The 21,355-nt window shown below is 40.9% G+C and overlaps 1 protein-coding gene across 5 annotated transcripts in view; it reads left to right on the top strand.

The window, feature by feature from the left end:
* The window catches only part of NTRK3 (neurotrophic receptor tyrosine kinase 3), a 1,577,634-nt gene that overhangs the window by 1,299,647 nt on the left and 256,632 nt on the right, over positions 1-21,355 (top strand). For 2 of the 5 annotated variants that reach the window (XM_086958119.1, XM_086958118.1), the window contains exon 13: positions 9,040-10,607. The exons of the other annotated variants lie outside the window; for them this stretch is intronic. In XM_086958119.1, the coding sequence (XP_086814245.1) occupies positions 9,040-9,158 (119 nt within the window). In that variant the 3' untranslated portion in view covers positions 9,159-10,607. Of the gene's footprint in view, positions 1-9,039; positions 10,608-21,355 lie in introns of those variants that run through there. 5 annotated transcript variants of the gene reach the window in all.

Genomic DNA, 21,355 nt, shown 5'->3' with positions numbered 1-21,355 from the left:
GTAATACAGGACTGTTACAGACATTTCCTCTAGTTTCTTCAACCACACCTTTCTTAATCAAATCTTGCACAATTAATAAAAGCGCACATTCACCTTCACTAGAAATCTTGTATTGAGGAATTCGTGGAAATTTGACATTTGCTTTCAAGGTAACTACATATGGTGGTATTTCCAAAAGGCCTACATCGTTAGGACCAGTCGCCCAAAGAGTATCAGGGAGTGAACGCAGCTTGGGCGGGAGTGCATCCATTGACAAGTACATCGGAGAGGTGATTCTTTTACCCAATGTAAGCTGCACTCCTGACGGAGAACAGTACAATGTCGCATATAGGCGTTTTAACAAGTCTAAACCAAGCAGATTTTCATTACAACCTGTCGTCAAAATCAGAGGTGCCTTCAATTGACACGGTCCAACAGAAATAGACAAAGGACCAGACACGGGGTTGTAAACAGGGGCGCCTGAAAAACCTACAGAAACATTTGTTAAGCCGGACAAAGGTGCGCCAGGGAGTTTCGCATGAATGATAGAACTTTTTGCTGCACCAGTATCCAACAGAAACGGTTCGACTACACCTGATGTTGCTACTGCGACATAAGGCCCACTCTGATCCACTGGAACTGATACTACTCCCTCTCTTTGTCCATGGCTGTCCTAGTATTCAGTTTGTTGAAATCCCTCATCTACTTCACGATAGTCTTCAACATGATACTGTTGAGATCTATTCTATTGGGCAGACTGTCCATTTCGCTGATCAAAGTGATTAGAAGGGCGATCGTTCGTTTGCGGAGGCATAGCACCTCGTCCTCAACCTCTAGAATTGTGCATGGAATCACCACGACCTCTCTGAGCTGCTGCAGCATTATTTTGCGCTAAGACTGGACAGTCATTCTTATAATGACCCTCTTTCTTACAGTAGGCACACTGGTTCCATTGATATTGCGGCCTCGGTGAACTATAATCTGTCCTTTGATATGACCCTTGCTGTGTATTTGTCTGATTCATACGAGGCGGATATGCCTGTTGCAAAAGAACTTTCGTCTTTAAATCTTTCGTTTTTTTATCTGACTTCTCTTTCTCCTCTTTATCCCTATTTTCATAATACTGTGCAGTGGCAAGTATTTGCGCAGTTGTAGAGACAGCCCACGCACTCTCAGAATCTTTCAATTTATTGCAGAGCTCTGGTAGCAGATTGTGTACAAATTTATCGACGAACAATCTCTGTCCTCCTTCTGTGCTCATATCCTGACCACTGTGATCTACAAAAGTCTCTTCGAACCTTGTGAAAAAGTCGGAGACACTTTCGTCTTTCTTCTGTCTGCACGCGGACAACTTGTCCCAGTTAACGCGCAATGCTGGCATCAGAGTCTTCATTAAGTCAATTATCCTACCTGGAAGATTAGCAATTAGAGGTTCGGGTTTGGAACCACCTATTTGCTGACCATCTGCTGCTATGATAGCTGCCCAATCACCACCTAGGGCAACTGGATGATTCCCTTTACGTATTTTAGCCCAAATTGGTTGCGGAACTACATTTCCAAATAACATGTCAATGTCCGCTAGATTCATCACACAAGCCTCAACTGTCTGTGCTAACTCCTTATAATATCCAGCAGGATTTTTACGCGGATCTGGCAAGGCCTGTTTCACTGCTAGCACTTCGGCTCGCTTCCACGGAATGTGTATCCACACTCTTTGGAATTGCGCCGGAGCGGCAGCAATACCAAGATTTACATTAGCTTACACAGCTTCACGCCAAATTGGAGGAACCTCCCTCATTGGATATTGGCGATTTTGCTTCGTACTATGTTTCTCTAAATCTCTCGGTGAACGAAGAGATGGATCATTCCTATAGCTTAAAATTAGCTCCATCGCTTCCTTTATATCTTGACCAACTATCATACCAGCAGCAAACTCTTTCTGGACATTAATTAATTCTTCTAAATTCGATTCAGAATCATCTTCTTCTAATTCCTCACGTAAAAGGGAGCACATCTCGTCGAACACATATCGTTGGGTTGGTTCTTTCCACTGCATAAATGTATCTAATACATCTCTAGTACTATATCTCCTACTTTTCGATATCCATCTAAGAGCAGTGGAATCTAATATTCCCCGTTCTTCAGTACTTGGAAGCTGACTACGTCTCTGTACAGAGTCAGAGGTAGGAGTTTTAATTAGAGTTTTATAGAAGGGAGATAGAATGTTAGAGACAGAATCAGTGATTCTTCGACGAACAGAAAGCGGAGTCATAATACTAGCAGATGTAGAAAATACAGTAGCAGTTGGAACAGATAGACCAGAAACAGTAGGAGTATCAGGCAAGGTAGCCTGTGAAACAGCAGGTGTAAGCGATACAGCGATAGGCAAAGAAGCCGGCAACCCTGGAAGAGGGGGTGCCGAAGGAACATTCACATTGACCACAGGAGGTACAGAAGCTTGGTTCAGGGGAGCAGGAGCAGGAATACCAGGTTGTCCAGCAACCGGCAATTGAACATTCGGTAAAGGCGGAGCCGTAGCACCTTGTGCATACGGTGGAGGTGACTGTAACAAGTAAGACAACAGAGGATCACTTTCGGGGTCCTCTACTATCTTAGCTGTACTCGATGGCAAGGCAGGATAGCACTTGTCTATCGCTAAAATACGCTCTCTAGTAGCCACCTCTATTGCCTTCTCAGACTCGTTGACTTGCAGCTGTTTAGCAGCTTGCTCTAAAGTCAACTCTTGCTCTTTCTGTTCTTTCTTTAACCTTTTAATTTCTCTCTGTTTAGATTCTTTTCGCCAGTAACGGAAAGAATCAAACATTGCCGGCCGGGCTTTCTTCTTAAACAATTTTACTTCTAAATTGTCAAGGACTTCAGGTTCAAAACTACCATGCAGTGGCCAACTAAGGACACCGTCTTTTTCCGTATATCGGACCCACACCTCATTATAAGATATAGGACCCACACCGTGTTTACAATAAAGATCATATAGAGGAGTTCCAATCGGAGGAACCAGACATGAGTCCTCCAACCGGGAATCACTGTTGCAACCAAAACACGACAACATACAATTTTTCCGACTTACCATTTTGTAATCCGAAACACAGAACGAACAAAAACACAAACAGGAATGTGCACTCGAACCAAGAACTTAGGCCTACCAAAAGCGAACCAATGTATCGATACCCAAACTAAACCAATAGATTATCGTAACCAGAACAACCAGGGATAATCTTACGAAACCAAACCAAACCAAGGACTAAAACAACCCTTACGAAGTAACCAACTAGCAACCACTAAATACTTAACTGAGGCACTGAAGACGTCACCAAGGAGAAACCCGTCTCGTCTCGCCGTACTAAGGTCTGCACCTCGGGTCCAAGACAGGGCGACGGTCAAGGCAACAGACCACTGCAGCCGTCCTGAACGGGAACCCTTGTGGAAGAGAATGTCAGGCCACTTTTGCGATATGCCGGGATCGATGAAGTGGGGCGGCTCCCTCAGGAATCTTCACACGAAGCTTCTCGAACTCTTCAGGCTTTTGGACCGGTACCGAATGACGTCGCCCCACGTTGGGTGCCAATTGGAGTTCTGGACTTTTTGGTTCCATCCAGAGGTGTCAGGGATAACACCCGAAGACCCCGGAGTTCTACCTGTCCCGGTGCACAAATAAACAGAAACACAGGCTTCTCGATGGTGGCGTCAAAGACCAAAGGTTTATTACTGCAGGGACACAGAAGTCACAGAAACTACACACGGGCAGAATCTAGGAGCCTGTTCGATTTGTACAAGAAGGGTTGCTCCTTATATACTAAATATTGGCCTTCAGGCGAATTCTTCACATGTTAGTACATTCCCAAACCTTTGTGTCCTAAACAATAAATATTTGGCGTTGCACAGGAATCGTCGATAATATCTGATGTCAAACATTACGAAGAGGGGTTCCCACTATTCCATCACAATTCCATGTCAACATTTCATTCAAGAGCCGGACCTCCTCATCGTAAATTTCGTTACCTCCCCCTAATAAAAGCCCAGAAAGAAAGGAGCAGAGCCAGGTGCAGAAGATAGGAAAGCAGGATAAGAGATGTTTGTGGGTCGTAAATGGGCAAGGCTACCAGCTTCGGCCGCCTAATCATGATCAGGCCAACGAACACGAGAACCAGTATAGCAGGACTGGCCTCAGGCAGAGGAGGCAGCCTTTGTCGAGTCATGCAGCCACAGCGTGTTCTGTTCTAAGGTGCACGTGTCACTAGAGAGGTGAATCTCCAGTTAAGCCTACGTGTCCTTAATCGAAATGAAGTAATCAGAGGTCATTGCGTATCCATTGTCTATGTGAGGGCAAGAAACACAAAATGGCTGCCATGATCTAAGATGGATGCCATGGGTAGATCAGAAATGTGTTTGTAACAGGAGTACTCTTGCTCGTAGCATAGCGAAAACACCAGGATATGCTAAATGGACCATTTGCGGTTCGCTGATACCAAAATTATGTATTTCCGACAATATTGAAAACACGGGTTCAAATCGTCACGGAACCTCACCCTTGTCCAGCCTGCCAGCTTTTGTCAAAAAAGACCAATAGTGCATAAGCTAAAATGTCCACAGAATATACAAGGGAGAGATAGTAGATTAATTTACATCAAGTTGATGTTGCAGACATTGCTTAATTTTTTTAATTTGCCACAATTACAATGAACTTCATATTGTTATGTCTCTCCATACTATAACTCTGAGCGTGTGTCTTTGTTTCTGTGCGTGCATGTGTGGGTTTCTTCCTGAGTGATACTCAATCTTGGACTCTGCAGTGTAATATTATACATAGCCTAACCGGGAAGCTTTTCTACAGATCACAGATTTACTGTGCTGTGTCTCCAACCCCAGACAAACACTGTCACCCATAGACTTGCAATTATGCAAATGGCTTCTGTTTTACACTCTTTCTCTTCTCATTACTAACCAGAAATCTTCCCCTCCTATGCGACCTAACCTCTACCTTCCAAATGCATTCTCCTCTACTTCTAGCCCTACTAAATGGATAAACCCTCTCTCACTGTTGCAGCCCCCTCCTTGGCTTAATATCATCCCTGAGATATTTACAACCTTTGGACTACACAGTCAAAAGGCTCAGAATGATAAGAACAGTTCGGGATCAAGGCATTCTCTCATAAGAGGCAAACGCTTTCCTAATAGTATCAACACAGTTCACATGAAAGAGACCAAAATGGAATGGCAGCCATATGAATTCAACAATAGCTCAATTCATAATGTTTGTACTCATAAAGAAAAGCTATACTATTTAAAATATAACAAATAAGCGGTTTACAAACTAAAATCAGCAGAAAGTAATAAGAATTTACGCAATGGGTTAAACTTCTGAAAAATATTACGGGATGACTCAATTGTTTGACCAGAATAAACAAAAAGCTAATGTAGGTAAAGGGAGATACGTATTTTTAACAATTAAATAAAGAATTGTGTATTCTAGAGCCAAAAAGCTTAGAGCACCACTCTCAGCAACTTGGTTGTGCTGGATCAGGACAAAGTCAAAGTTTCCAGCTGACCACCACCTTCGGACTTAGTGTTTTTCTTAGAGCTGTTCTGTAGACAATTAGGCCTTCAGTTGTTTGGTGTCGAAGTTTAATTCGACAATGGGGGCCTGCTACAGCGAGATGCCTCAGTGAGCCACTGGAAGACTTTGTCATTGACAGCGAGGAGTTCTGTAGCTTTCAGCAGGACAAACTAGTGTGGCCAGGCTGACTCATGAGTCAACAATGCCATCTTGTCTCTTGATATCGAGCCGGTCTGTTCCTTTAGTTTTCCTTGAAAACTTTGCAGAAAGTTTCCAAACTTGGAAATCCTGATGGATCTTAATTCCTTTGGGAGACAATAGGTGTCGACTAAGTCAGGCCAAGGGTTCAGAGACTCTGTATTGGGTCTCGTGGACTAGGAGTCAATTTCCCACAATTCACCTGCATAGTCCAATTGTAACTGATCCGTTGGGGTGATCCTTTCTTTGGTTTGGCAAGTTGCTTCTTCCAGCTCTGTTGTACCTATTACTGATCAGTGAGTCCACTCCTTTTCTTTTGAGTCAGGCACACCCTTTTCTTGTTGGAACCCTGTGAATGCAGTGGATGCAGTCTTTTTGAGTACATGCCTTCTGGGGTGCAGTCCAAGGGTCCAGCAGGGTGGTTCTTCTTCTTCTTTTGTTCCAGGCAGTGTTCTGAGAAGTTCCTGCAGCTCGTCCATATTTACATGCCATTCTGGGCTGGAAGGAGGTGGGGTGGGCACTTTAACAAATAGGGGGTAAAGCTACATTACTATGCTATGACCACGTTCTGCAAAGTGTAACACATTTTTAACCAGATTGCACTATTCTCCCAAATGTCAAAATGGAAAAGGTCCTTCCTTGAAGGGTGTCTGTGTAATCCAACTCAAAAGTGCTGTTCACTACTGACTAGACTCCCTTTCCACCCCTCTCATAATCTAATTAGGGGGACCCCATGTTGCTGGGATAAAGAAAGTGAGGGCTGGGCTGAGTCCTGTGAAATCTGTTCTCCTGCCTTTGAAGTCCAGCCTATCTCCCTAGCCCTCTTCCTCTCGCTGGCTACTCTATGAAGAAAATCTCTTCCCACCAAATGGCTGTATTGTTGCAGGGTCAAATATAATCCTCTTTGGTTCAATCGATCACTCAATTTCCATACAACCCATATCACCAAAACATAAAGGTAAAACTGAAAAACACATAAAAAATAAGCGAGAATATTTCCACTAATAAAAAAGGGGACACTTTTATTCAGCCAGTATATACTTTATGTACCCTCTAAAAAACATCACATTGTGCATTAAAAATTATTTTGATATGTACATTTAGAATTGAATCCTAAACTTTAATCATATAACCTTGCAATTAATACAGTATACGTAAACCAACACAACTTCATTAAAAAACACAGTGGGAGAACAAATCAGACAGAATATCATGTCATTAAATCAGCATTAGTCTGTGTCTGATCGATTGTTTCCTGTCGAAACTTCAGTATCTCCTAAGGTGTAGCAGAGCATCAACGCATCCCGGTGGGCATTATAATATCACAGCCACCTTCTTCAGGAAAGAGATATCTCCCAGCAACCGTTTGTTGACAACTTCAGGCAGGCCTCGCTGTAAATAACCAAACCCGCCAAGTGGGATTGAACTCACACAAGTATGTGAATTTTAATCGCAAAAGGACCTATTATAAACATCCACTGGATGTTAGTTACAATGATAGGTTGATAAAAAGCTCCGATATTGGTATCTTAAAGTAGGGTAAATGATGATTTTCAAAAAATGGGATTACGCTGTTCCTCAGGGTAAGGGAATACAGAGCATGGAAGGACTGGAACCAAATAAGCCCGGAGTGGGGTCAGTGTTGGGAATCCATATGTTGGATTGTAATGCCCTCACACACCCTTGCAGGTGTCATGCTTCATCATATGGGCTGCTCATCGTTGGGTCGGCGGTGCAATGATGATTCCCTCAAATAAATATACAGCCAGGGAACATGTTCCGGCAAAGAGAAGAAGGTTTCTCCTATAGGGTGGGTTGCTCCTACCTCACCCTCAGGTCACTTGTTATCTTAGGAATCTAGAACTCTCCAGGGCAAACTTCTCTGTGTTCTGTATTGTTGCAGCCCCAGGCTTCTTCACACCTACTCATGGAGAAGTTTGTCTCAGGCTGTCAAAGGCTGACTAATAAGAAGAGGCTGCTATATGACTGTTTTAGGAAACATTGGTATAGTAAGTTCTAAAACTACTTTCTTCCACTAATTATATTAAATTCAACATCAGGAAGTTTTTGAGTTTAATATGACAATTAATTTGATACTTTGAATGGTATTGCTAGCTAGCTCCAATGCAAATATAACTTTATTAAATAGAATAAAGGCTTCCCTGTGTCCGCCTTAGGGGCTTGCAGCATTACAATAAGGAAAAACAAACTTGGTTGTTTTTCCCTGCCAGGGCATATAAAACATCTTTCATATTGTACCTGCTTTTTATATCAATGCACCCTACAATTGGGGCACCTATTGCAGACCTTAGGAGCCACGTCTAAATGATAAGAAGGACGTTTTTATTTCAATGTCAAATATGGGTATGACTTTAAAATGGCACTAAACACCACAGTAGTGTACACTTAAGTGCATTAGGTTCACTGGGATCAATAAAAGTACATGCCCTATCCTATACGAGGGACTTACAGGTAGGTTGTCTTTGCCAATTAGAATTATACCAATTATCATTAAGTTTATTCCACAAAGCACTTGCAGTGGGCCTGGTTAGCAGAGCCCAGGGCATTTTCAGAGTCAATAACCACCAGCATCAGTCAAAATAATTGAGGGTAATCAAGGAAAAATGGCTTTCCTACACTGATCATTAAATTTACTGATCTATTTTAGTTTAGTCTTTCCCCAAAACATTTGTATTTTTAAATTACTAAGCAAAGTTGTGATAGATTTTTCATTACTGTTTAAAATGTATAGATGGCACATATCGCAACATTATAACTAAATTCATGCGAAGAATATGTACATCAGGAGACAAGAGACTGAACAAGAGTCTGGAACAAACTATGCTATGGTGGGCAAAAGTGTGTTTAGGGATAATTTTTGAATTAGGATAGGAGCTAGAGAACTATTTTTGTAAATTGTATTGGAAGCGTGATCGGAGAACAGCATTGGCAGGATGTCTGCTCTGACAGAAATCAAATCTTCAGTATTGGGAAGGCCTCAGAGAAGAAATAGAAGATCAGAATCTAATTTTGTTTTAGAAACTGAACTATTTGTGCTTGCTTAACAAACGGACAACCATCTGTAATTATTTCAAACTTTATTTTCAAACAGTGCTACATATAGAGGCTTCATTTTCAAATTTGTCTATAATATATCAATTGTACAGTTTGTTTTTTATTTAACTTTGCCCCTTTCATGCTTGATTATTTACTTATTTTCCTTTTATTTTATCGATTTTTGTGTTTTTATTCTTTCCTTTATTTTGCCTTTGTTCTTTTTTTCTTAGGTTTCAGAGAAATTATGTTGAACTCAATAAGCCTTCCTGGACATCCCAGACCTCTTAATCAAGGCATTTATGTTCAGGATGTCGGTGTTTATTTCAGCAAAGGACGCCACGTCTTTTAAACTCCTAAAGTTCCCTTGTTTTGGTATCAAGTGTAGGCTGTGCCAACAGAAAGGAGGGGGAAAACTCGGTCTTTTGGATCAAAGTTTCTTTCATGGAACTGAACTCTCCCCCCCTCGACTGTATACAGTACTTTTAAACTACAGAAACATTTTCTGTCACAAGATAACAGGGTGGTTCTCTCTTCAGTTGCCCCACGCTCTCTAATTGTTCAGAGGATGCACAAGAACAGCAGCAGCAAAACCAGCAGCAGCAGCAACAGCAAAATAAAGAGAAAACAACACTATGAGGAGCAATCTTGACAATGAAAGATAGTTGTACTTGTTTAAAGACATCTTAGTCGTATTATCACTGTTTTGGAATATGTGTTTGAGTTTTCTTTGTGAATCTGTGACTTCACATCACCCTTTTAATGGTGTCATCACCTGTTACCATGTCAACCTAGCGTGACGTCATAAAGCAGGGACTATGGGTCTTGGAGGTCGATAGCGAAATGATTACTGGTAAGATTGAGCTAAAAATCAAGGTTTTGTACATAGAAAAGTACAGGACTGTGGATGATACATAATATGCCACTTTTTTTAAAAGCAAGATTTGTGATTATTTTTAAAATGTAATGGCTTACAATAATTTTTGTGATATGTATAATGAATTAATGAGAGGTGCCAAATGATGGGGTGGGGATTTCGATGCTTTTAATACTTAGCAGAGGACAGGGAAATCACCTAAGATATATTAAACATTCTTCTGCCTGACATTAAAATTATGTTGTTCGTATGAGACGATTGAGTCATATCCTATGAATACAAACAATATGGTGTGACTGCACAGTGACACTCTCCATAATTCAACAACTAAAGAGGGGAAGAAGTGATTTATAGTTGACCGTGATGCTTCTGCCACTTTTTTTAGTTTTTTTTTTAGTAAAATTTAATCTGTTATTACTCATCAATTTGATAAAGAGTTCAAAACTTATTTAAACCAGTGGAGAATTTTGTATTAAGCACATTATTGAGTTTTCATGTTCTATCTACTCACAATTAGTTCCTCTGAAACGTCTTTGATTAGATCAATAATGTTTTAGACACATCTGATTGGTGTATTTGTTAGATGATGTCTTTAGAAGACGAGCAATTATGCCAAATATGAAGGGGGTATTTCTCACACTTTGTTAAAGATAAAGCAAGTAGTTTGGTTTATAAAGTCAGATATTGTGAAGCCATATGTGGCTGCTAAATGTTGCTGGTCACAATTATTGAGCATTGCAGGCTGTTTTTATATTGTAAATCATTACCTCATGTTCAAACTTTCTTTTCTTGAACATTTATGTCACTCCTTTCTTGCCATGACTATGGTTGCATATTGTAAAGATAGGATTTTCCATTATCACAGAGACTGTGGGGGTGTTCAGTATATATAGTTTCTTAATAAACACTTTATTTTCTAACAAAGCTAATGTATTGGTGTCCATTCATTTGGATTTTATAAACATACAAATCACAATTAACTCATTAGTTGATTGATGGTGTGTTTGTCCATACAATATGAGCACAGAGAGAAAAGTAATTTCATGAAACACTAGAATAAGTCCTCTCTTCCTCAATATGCAATTTCTGTTTTAACTGAATTATGTTTATATTTCCTTGAAACTATTAGGCAATGATAACCAAAGTTGAGCTAAATCTTTTCTTTCCTCTGCTTTTTTACTTTTATAATTTAAACACTAGCCCAGATGCAGTTGGTATCACAAATAGAATAAACAAATGCATATTTTATAAATGTGTTTTATAAAGTCCGATATACTTAAGATCATAAAATGAATTACTATAAGAATGACCTATAACTATAACATCTAACAAAACGTACCACTTCGCCCTGTCATCATATGAGGAATTTGAATCAAGTGTTCAGGTTCTGATTCACACAAATGTGTGGTCGTCAAATAGAAGAAGCAAATAAAGTTGTGTTAAACAAAAACACAAATTTACATTTATAAGTAGATTTATTCACACCTGAAATCAATCATACCAATACGGTGTGCTTGTACGCGTGTGTAAATTTCACATGGGCATGTAAATATTTCAGACTCCTGCAAACGTTTTTGAACCCTCGAAAACATGTGAGTCACAATGAATCAGAAATTCGGAGATTTGCTCTTGTTCAGGGAAGAGTTTTTTCAGAGTAGAAGGGAGAGGGAATACCATCAGAATTGACAAATCTATTGGAGACGAGTTTTCGTCATGTGAATTTGTTTTCATCAGGAAAACAAAAGAAAAATGTAGAAAATTGTTACAGCACTGATACATTATATTTTCGGTTTCGAAATGTACCTCTGTTACATATCCACATTTTCAAATGTTTGCATATGTAAGCACTCCAGTCACAACGTAAAGGATTTTTTCTATGAACTCTAATGACAATGGTGGTTTCTACTAATGTAGCGACAAAATCAAAACCCACGGTAATTACTTTTTTTGTGAACCAAGAAGCTATTGAATAAGAGTACAGGCAATCGTTTTAGAATATCATATGCCACAATTGCAGGAAACTTCAGCAAATAGATTTATTATGTTTGTGTATGTCCTCATAACCCTTTCAAGAAAATAACACATTTTTGTAAAATTTACCTTTGGAATGTGTGCCATTTCTAAAACATGATCTGTAAGACGACGAACATATTGAGCAACCGAGCACACGTTGAACAAAGAGTTAGCAAACCACAGCAGTGGGAGGCACACCCTGTTTTTTAGTTGGAGGTAAGCAATATATGAAAGCAGGTGATGACAACCTGCACATCTTTGTTAGTAGTTGTAGCAGGTGAATGTGTTTCGGTGAGGGTCAGGAGATGATGTTCAAGACAGTCTGAAGTCCCATAGCATGCCGAAAAGTCTTTTTGCAGAGTGACTCTGAATATTTTTTATAGCGAGCAATTGTAAACTAAGAGATCAAATGATAGGAAAGAATACATTCAGGTAGTAGTACCTGGCACCAACAAACTGGGGATCCAAGTAAGATTAAAAATGTGTGTGGAGAAATGGGTTTAAATCATTTCTACTGTAAAATCTTTTGTCTGGTCATTTGACTCTAGGCAGTAGGAATGGCCTAAATGTGCATGCATATATTTGACTAATGTTATCATGCGTTCATGGTCCATGTTTTTGCATGCAATGCCAGACACCAGTGAGGAATGAAATTATCATTCAAATGATGACATCATGTTGCTAAAGAATCTGCAAAGGTCATGGAAACCACACACAGGAAGCATGTACACGGAGCATCGGGTGCCCATCCCAAATCAATGCCAGACCAGTACATTCTTGCAGGGCATATCAGAGGGGCCATCAGAAACATGAATGTGGTATCCAGTAGGCAGATGCAAGCATGTGTATACATTTTATAGGTTGGTGTGAAAGTGCAGTACTTTGCATCAATACATTTCCTGCTAAAGGTTTGACAAGGCTGTTTTAAGATCTTATTAATAGGGAATGCAACTTTGAGGTTTCTTGGTAGTGTTTGATAGGAAACTCAACCCATTCTATATTGGGTATATGAGAAACTGAGTTGCTGCTTGAAGGGAGCTTGACCCATGTTCAAGCCACAGCTACAGTTCCCATGAGGGTGAACCAAAATATTCACTTAATTAACCTGTACTTAACCCCCTGATAGCTTGGCACAAAAGTAGTCCGGCTTAATTTAGAGGCATTGTGTAAACTATTTAAGCTGCACACAAACAGTAATAAATTGAAAAACATAACAAAAAATCCCACATGAACTTTAAAAAAAGTACATTTTGATAAATTATTTGACACCAAAACGACAAAAATCCCATCAGTAGAACAAGTTTAAAAAGTGTTACGTAAAATCTAGCACCTAAAAGATCAAAGCTCCACACGTGGACAAATAGTGACCGGAAACCAGGTCAAATTGGAAAAATATGGTTTACTGCAATGGCTTGTGGGTTGAGTTCAAAGAGTGGATTGGGCCTGGTCAGCTCTTACCTTCGGACTTGGAAGAAAGTTTGAAGAAAATGTTCTGAGGATGTAAAGTTAGGGGTCAAGGCTGCAGGTACTATCTGAGGCGGGAATGTCATCATCGAGGATACTCTAAATGAAGTTGCGGTGAAGATTTCTACATTCATGCTTCATCACTTTTTTGCAAGTAGAAAATCTTAGGTGGAAAAAAGCTGGAGGTTGAACCTGACAAGAATTACAGAAGGCCGGATACCTCTTTGGTGAAGGACCGGTGAACAGGATTTACTGCTGCAGAGAAGAAAGTAGCAGGAGCTGCACAAAGTCAGGATAACTGGTGATGCCAAGCAGGTTGGTTCCAGTCTTCCCTTGGTTCTCAGAGCATTATTTAAATGTTTGGTTATCTGGGCACCAATAGCACCATCACCAATTGACCAGGACTTGGGATTGTAGGACAAAGGGGGGGTTAGGGCTTATTCGAGCTGGGTCCTGGTGCAGGTTCAAGATGGAGGGAGCCCTTTCGCTCCCTGAGGCTGTGAACGGGAAGCCAGCAAACTAGACTTTGGAGTAACTCTGGGTGCAGATGATGTAGCATGGCTCAAGCTGCAGGGCAGGTCTCTGTGGGTTCAAGCAGGCTTCAGACAGCAAATCAGTCATTCCAGGTGCAGAAAAGCAGTCTTGAGGAGCACACAGCAGCAGGCAGTCCTCTTATAGCCCTTCTAAAAGTCCAGAATGCGATCTGAAGACTGGGTATGAGGGTGAGAGTTTTATACATGGTGCCTTCTTTGAAATAGGACAAGTTCTATAAAATTCCTTTTGGCATGTGAAGTTTCCTGACTCCTCTGCCCTGGCTCCAAGCTAGCTGCATGACCAATGCAGGGATGAAAAATGCCTTGGTGTGAAGGCAGAGCACAACCCATTAAGTTGAAAGTGGGTCTGTGCCCAGCTCTGCACGCCCCTCTTGCCAGTTGAGAGCCCATGCAGGCACACCTAATCCCTTTATTTTGTGGCTACCTGAGAGGAATAAACAAAGTCCAACTACAAACTACAACCTGTCATTGTTCCAGGATAGGTTGCAGGCACCAAATAGTTTAGGGCACAAACTGCCAGCTTTCTGATAGTGGCATTTTCAAAATTGTAACTTAAAATCTGACTTCACAATTAAGGAGTTCTTTTTAATCACATTTTCATAGACCCCAAACATTAAATGCTCACTAATTCCCAATCTGAGGTTAGCACTTATGAAATGTAATAAGGCAACCCAATGTTATCCTATGGGAGAGGCAGGCCTCACAGTAGTAAAAAACAAATGTAAGTGATTTTCTACCTGGAAATGTAAAATGTAAGAGTACATGCCCCATCTTTTAATTGCAATGCACCTTGCCCTATGGGTTACCTAGGACCTATCTTAGAGGTGACATATACAATAAAAGGGGAGCTTAAGGCTTGGCAGGAGGTTATATTGTCAAGTTGAATTGGCAGTTTAACAAAACAGTCAGGCCTGGGGCATGTTTAAAGGGGCTGCATCAGTTTGTGGCACAATAAGTGCTGTGGGCCCATTAGTGTGAGAAAGCAAAAGACACACAATTGATAGACGGAATGCAGAACAAATCAAAACATTCACCCCAGTCAAGAGATCTGGGTTAAATACATCATTCTTTTGCTCACCATGCCACAACAGTTTAGACAAACTAGTGGGCCCGTTAGTAGCATTTAATTCCCAGGGTCTGAGTATAGGATATGCCACTCTACAAGGGACTTACGAGTAAATTAAATATGCCAAACAGTAAGCCAACTTTACCATGTCTAAGGAAGAGAGTGCCAGCAGTTTATAACTGGTTAGCAGTGGTAAAGTGCACAGAGTCCTAACAACAATAAAAATGTATCCAAGAAAAATAGGAGATGTGAAAGGCAACATGTTTGGGGGTGACCCTGCAGAGAGGGCTACGTTCAACAGTGCATATTAATATTGGTCTAAATAGGAATACCAATCAATAGTCATTTGAAGATATGCCTGTAAACAATCAAATAACCCCATAGCAGAACCAGTCTACATTTTACATAATTAATGGTATATCATATTTGGAAATCAATCCATCACCTGCCACATTATCTGCATATATCTTTTTTTAGCCTATTCCAGCAAAACAAAGTATTTCAACTCAACTGCATCATCAGTTACAAACAATGCTCCATGTCAAATGTAATGCAGCTCATGGTGGATTTGAAGAAGTTTCATCAACACTTCTCACCTGTTGATAGCGGTATTAAGACATTAGAAACATGATAATCTCCTTCACACATCCCTAGGTAGCTTTCGTATCTCCGTTGTATTCTAGGTTGTGATACATTAGTTGCAGATCTATGAAACATCCAAGAACTCATGGCGATTTATTTTTCATGAAAATTAATTTAATACAATTTCTTTGGTAGCGTTTTATTAGTGAAATGGCACACAAGACACAAAAATCGGTGGTGGATGTATATGCAATTCCCTCTCCAAGCAAATACAATATATTTTGGCTTTTTTCATGGCTATACTTTGTTTATTCAATTTAATTCTGCTTTTATTCGATCTCAATACATAGATCAAAACAGATACACACATTATAAATAATATCATGGTTTAAAAAAAGAGTGTATATATACAGAATCTAAAAAATGCATGAAATTAAAAACATAACACAGTGTTATACCTTACTTAAAATTCAGATCCATCGAGAATTATTGTATTTTGTTTGTTGGGAGCAAGCGCGAGAAAAATTAAAATCAGGACACATAGTGCAAATAATAAGCAACATAACATCAGTCAGATTTACAGTCTTTCTCAATACTATAGTGCATTTCAAAGAAAACATCCAGATGGATTATATATATATATATCATAATTATTTGACGGCCAGCTTAACAGCTTGTTAAAACATCATCCTCTTTCTGTGTACTAAAATACATTTAAAAATGTGTGTATTCATTTATTTGAAATTGTTGAAATTAAAAAAAAACTTCAATAGAATAGTTTTCAAAAGGTTTGATTTATATAGTGAGGTGCCTACTACTGAGACACAACAAGTATAATATTTATTTTTGCTGAGGGATGAAAGGGTCGTTTTTGGGTGTACAATTTAGTCAATCTTGTTACATAAGTTAATCATGCATTGCTGCCAAACTCAGGTGGCCCTTATTATAAATTGAAGGTGAAATTATTATGAACATTTAAACTTTATGGATTGTCAAAGTAAGGCCCATGTGTTTCATGAAAATAGGATTTTAAACCTACAAATTTTATTTGACAAATGCAAACTAAGGGGCCTATTAGGATGGCGACCGACCTGAATATGTCCGCCACCCCAGAGGAGGAGGGACCGTCCGCAGGGGCAGCGGCGGTCCCTCCGTGGTAATTAAGATGTGACCATCACCCTGGCGGTCACATCCTGTATTTTTACCATTGCGGCGGGTGCTGCTTGAAGCAGCACACGCCGCAATGTTAAAAAGACCATGTTTTCCTTTGCGTGCACAAAGCTGCAGGCACCGCGTGGTGCCTGCTGCTTCGTGCACGCAAAGGCAGGGGGGTACCATAAGTACCCCCCATGTGCACCCCCACCCCCCCCTTCACCCCTGGAAGCCCGCAACGGGCCCCCAAAGAAAAGTCTGCATGCCTTTCCACGGCAGAAATGCCACCTTGTAAAGGCATAGGACCGCTGACATCCTAATATGGCTGGCGGTGTCTGATAGACACCGCCAGCCATGTTAGACATTTTCCGCCACATTCGGAAGGCGACCGCGGCGGAAAACGGTGGACGGAAAAAAGATCCCCCAGCTATCCTAATCTGGCGGGGGGTCTTTTTTCAGTCCGCAGTGGTAAATCCGCATCCTCCAGGCCAGCGGTGGCTTCCGCCGGCCCGGAGGATGCGGATTAACCGCAATCCTAATGGGCCCCTATATTTTATTGCTAAATAATAGAAGATTATGCAAACACACGAAGCCCGATGTCCTCAAGGAAACCACTTTGCTACAAATATAGTATCAGTATAATTAACTTAGGCACCTTAAAAAGCTTCCATACTTCTCTACATGCATGTTGTCTGTTAAACTTTCAATCCTTGTGGTTCTTTCTGACTATAACTCATTGCTGTGTTGTTTTCAGTCTATTGATCTGCATCTAATCATTGTCTTTCTTCGATTATCAATATGTCATTTCTGTTATTGTAAACAGTGAGATGTTAAATGTAATTGTCTTTCTTGAATGACAATCCGAAAAATCATTTTTGGTCAAGGAATGACAGGCCTATGGTTCCACTGTACACAATAGATGGTAATAGACTGCTTGGAACTGATTTGAAGTATAGCTATCATCTACTGTCTGAGTAAAAAACAATTCAAAGCATTTTACTGTGTTCACTCCACAATCGGCACCAACATGTTTTTCAGTGCTTACCAACCTACTTTGCTGATGAATAGTATACTAAGGGCCTGATTACAAAGGTGATCGAACAAGCGTCCGACCCCAATTGCTGTGGGCAGGTGACCGTCCGACAATAAGTCAGCGGTCCAACCTGCCCTATTATGATAGGACCGCTGTGAAAGCAGTCTCAAAGCTCCTTTTTCTACTTCAGCTGGTGCTGCTGCGTGGGACAAGGGCCACAGCACATGCCGCAGTAGTAAAAGGCACTTAGTGAACATCCATGCACCGTGTGCCAGGCACCATGTAGTGCCTGGCACACAGTGTATGGATGTGACATTGACCCTCAGGCCTCCTAGCAGTGACCAACAGGGTATAGAGGCCCTGCTTGGGGTTCTCAAAGTCCATTCTGTCTGTCTTTCCATGGTGGTTGGACCACCATGAAAATTCTGTGGGAAATTGACATCCTATTTCCTACAGCAGTGCCTGCGCAAGCACTGCCCTCATGGTAGGGATGGGAGTCCAAGTCTGCATCATAATGCGGCGGTCGGACCAATGGCCTTAATGTCAGTGGGACCATCACACATGGCCTTGTTGGATTGGCGTCAAAATGAGGCCCTAAGTGTTGAAATATGTATGAATTGTATTGCATCATTTGTTTAGCCCTTATTTGCCCCTCTGTGGGGTGTTTAAGGGCGTACCACACAGATATCAAGCTGCACCATGAGGGATTTTTTATTGTAAGGGTTTTGTTTTTATTTTAGGTCTATGTGGCAAATGTTTTCATTTGCCACATTATGACTACTGAGATGCAGTTATTGTGTTATGGGATGCAGTTTCTGTGATGGGGGAGTGTAGGTGGAACGTGCAAATTATAATTTTAAAATGGAGAAGACAAAATAGGCAGCTAAACAGTACAAGCAAAGCCAAACTGGCAGAGTGATGCTGTGTATACCAACAAAGCACACTGTGTATGGAGGTGCTTGAGAGAAGAACTAGAAATCCACATGGCACATCAGGCCAAACAGCAATGCTGTTTTAATGAGTAAAAGGATGCCAAAAGGGAAATAATTTTACTTGGTCACATGAGCACTAGCCGATAACAATGCAGGTATTGTTAGTGCTATTTTTTAATTTTATTTGAACCTCTGCATTGATAGTGCCTACTGATGAATACATAAACCTCAAAAGGCTGGCAACTTGATCAGAATGTGTGCAATCTTTAAGAGTCCCAAATTTCACCTCCTCCTGCTAGGATGAAGGAAGCCAACATTTGCTGCAGGGGTTCACATATGAATCCCATCTCAAGTAGACAAGCACCAGTTGGGCCATTGCTCAGTCCTTAGCCTGACTGGCACCCTACACATCTGAGGGTGAGAGATGAAGCACTTGGTAGGTTGCTGCCCTGTCAGCGCAACAGCTAATCAGCTTGTCTTCTGTTACCCAGCTGTCTTCCTACCTCCATGTGAGTGCAATACATTTCTTAGATCCTATTGCCCCTTGTTCTTTCAGGTTTATGTAAGAAAACACCCTTCTTACCTTCTAGAATTTCATCCCAGAAGTGTCATTATTAGTAACTAGCATCCAACCCCAGCGTTGCCTGGGGCAGAAGGGGGCTGGGGGCAGCATTTCAGGCTTGCGTGCACTCCCGCCCCGGCCCCCGCCCGCCACAACATTGTCTGTGTCCCGGACAATGTCGTGGCGTGCGGGAGCTGGGGCGGGAGTGCACGCAAGCCTGAAATGCTGCCCCCAGACCCTGAGCCTTACCGCAGTTGTTCCGGCCCAACCTCCCGCACCGGCTCCCTCCCGTCCCATGTCCCAGAGCCTTACCTGAGCCGCCTCTCCTCCCCGAGGTCCTCACTTCACTGCTGCTCCTCCTCGCAAAACTGAAATGCTGCCCCCAGACCCTGAGCCTTACCGCAGTTGTTCCGGGCCAACCTCCCGCACCGGCTCCCTCCCGTCCCGTGTCCCAGAGCCTTACCTGAACCCCGCTCCTCCCCGAGCGCCTCACTTCACCGCCGCTCCTCCTCGTCATCACATACGTTGCGGCCAGCGCTACATCGTGGCCGTCAGAGTCGCGGAGGTTCTACTTTCAGGGCACTACTTTTATTTTTAAGTTATATTTTTAAATTTACGTTTTTTTTTATTTTCTATAGCCTATGCCCATCTGCACACCCTGAGGATTACAACAATGTATTGGGTGTGTGGATTGGCGCTGTGGTTCCCGAGTTTACCTTGCCAAAAGGTTTGTGTTCTCTCTTTATAATAGTAGTATAGATGGATGACATTTTAGGGTTGAAAAGAGACATTGTTGTGAAAGTAAACTTACCCTGCATCCATTGTTTCGATTTGGAAAGTAACATGGCACTGATTTTGTAGTTTTCAATTTGTTCAATCTTAGTTCAGCTCTTCTTTGAATGATAAGCCTTGTGAACAATACCATTTGATAACCAATCTACCAATCATGTATGTGAGGGTTTAATGTAATTCAGAATGGACAGAACCTTTTAGAGGCGTGTTGAAACTATATGAATTGTTGTTCTTTTATTCGCAGTATAATCTGTGCTCCCCTACACCTTTAATCAGACTTTAGAAATAATCTAAGGGGACGTGTCTAATATTTTTTCAACCAGTTAAGAACAGAATAAACATTTATATTTGGCAACACTTCTGACCATGTGAATGAGGTCTACTCAGGCTCTTTGATCATTTCCTACATTGCTATTTACAATTCCAAAGCACTAGAACGTACAAAAGGTTATAGACATTTTGAGGAAATGGTATATCATGTTATTTGAAGATCAAGATAATTTTACACCATGTCTAGTTTATATAGTCTCATTTGGTACATAGTAAATTTGAGAAAATGGTAGGTGTGGGTGTAGTTGGCCTTCGGATCAACCCTGACTCTGTGAACCATAGGCAATTCTATTACTATTTAATAAGTCAGATGCAATTTACAATTAGTATGCATTGCAAAAAGAAATAGTTGTAAGTTTTAGTGTAATGTGCCTTAAAAGCCTCATAATAGCAGTCAGTCCAGCCCTGAAAAATATATTCTTATACCAATAATCAAACTCATGACAGCTGCATTTTTCATACTCAATTAATGCTATGTAAGAATATCACTCTATTTGATTAAACAGTATATCTAGAACACTTTGCATGATTATAATGTATCAGTCTTCAAAGCCAATATGTCACTATATATTTGAGACCAGTGATTTGTTGTGAACATCTTCTGCAATACGTAGGTGACTAGGGATATTGCATCTTTTTACTAAACGTAAAATAAAAGCTTAAGTTATCTATTGTATTTATGCTTTTACTTCTGGGACGCTGAGATGAGTACCCTTTCATGGATCAATCTGTTCAGTTTGCCATAATTCATATCTTTTAAAATGATGTTGCCTCTTGTTTCAGCGTATAATAATTTTGGGGCATATTATATAGGGGGTTTATCTCCGCTTTTTTGGCTTTAAAAGCCAAGAAAGCGGAGATAAAATTATCTCCCTATTACCTAGCTGTCGCTAATACCAGTTAGCGACAGCTAGTGGGAGAAGGTGACCATCTCGGGCCCCACTTTGCATGTCAGAGAAATTTATCACTAATGACATGCAAAGTGGGCGTGCCAAGATGTTAGCGACTGGAAACAGTCGCTAATATCGCTATCTCCTATTACCAACTTTTGGAGATATTCGCGCTAAGCACGAATATCTCCAAAAGCTAACACCTGCCCTGAGCAGTTCTTAGCCATGTTATCCGATGGGAGGTGGATAACATCGCTAAGAGCATTAGCTCGGTAATGCATGAATATTGCTGACTTTTCAGC

This window comes from Lissotriton vulgaris, chromosome 2_1, assembly GCF_964263255.1.
Source record: "Lissotriton vulgaris chromosome 2_1, aLisVul1.2, whole genome shotgun sequence".
Lineage (NCBI taxonomy): Eukaryota > Metazoa > Chordata > Amphibia > Caudata > Salamandridae > Lissotriton > Lissotriton vulgaris.
This window is presented reverse-complemented; position numbering and strand designations above follow the sequence as displayed.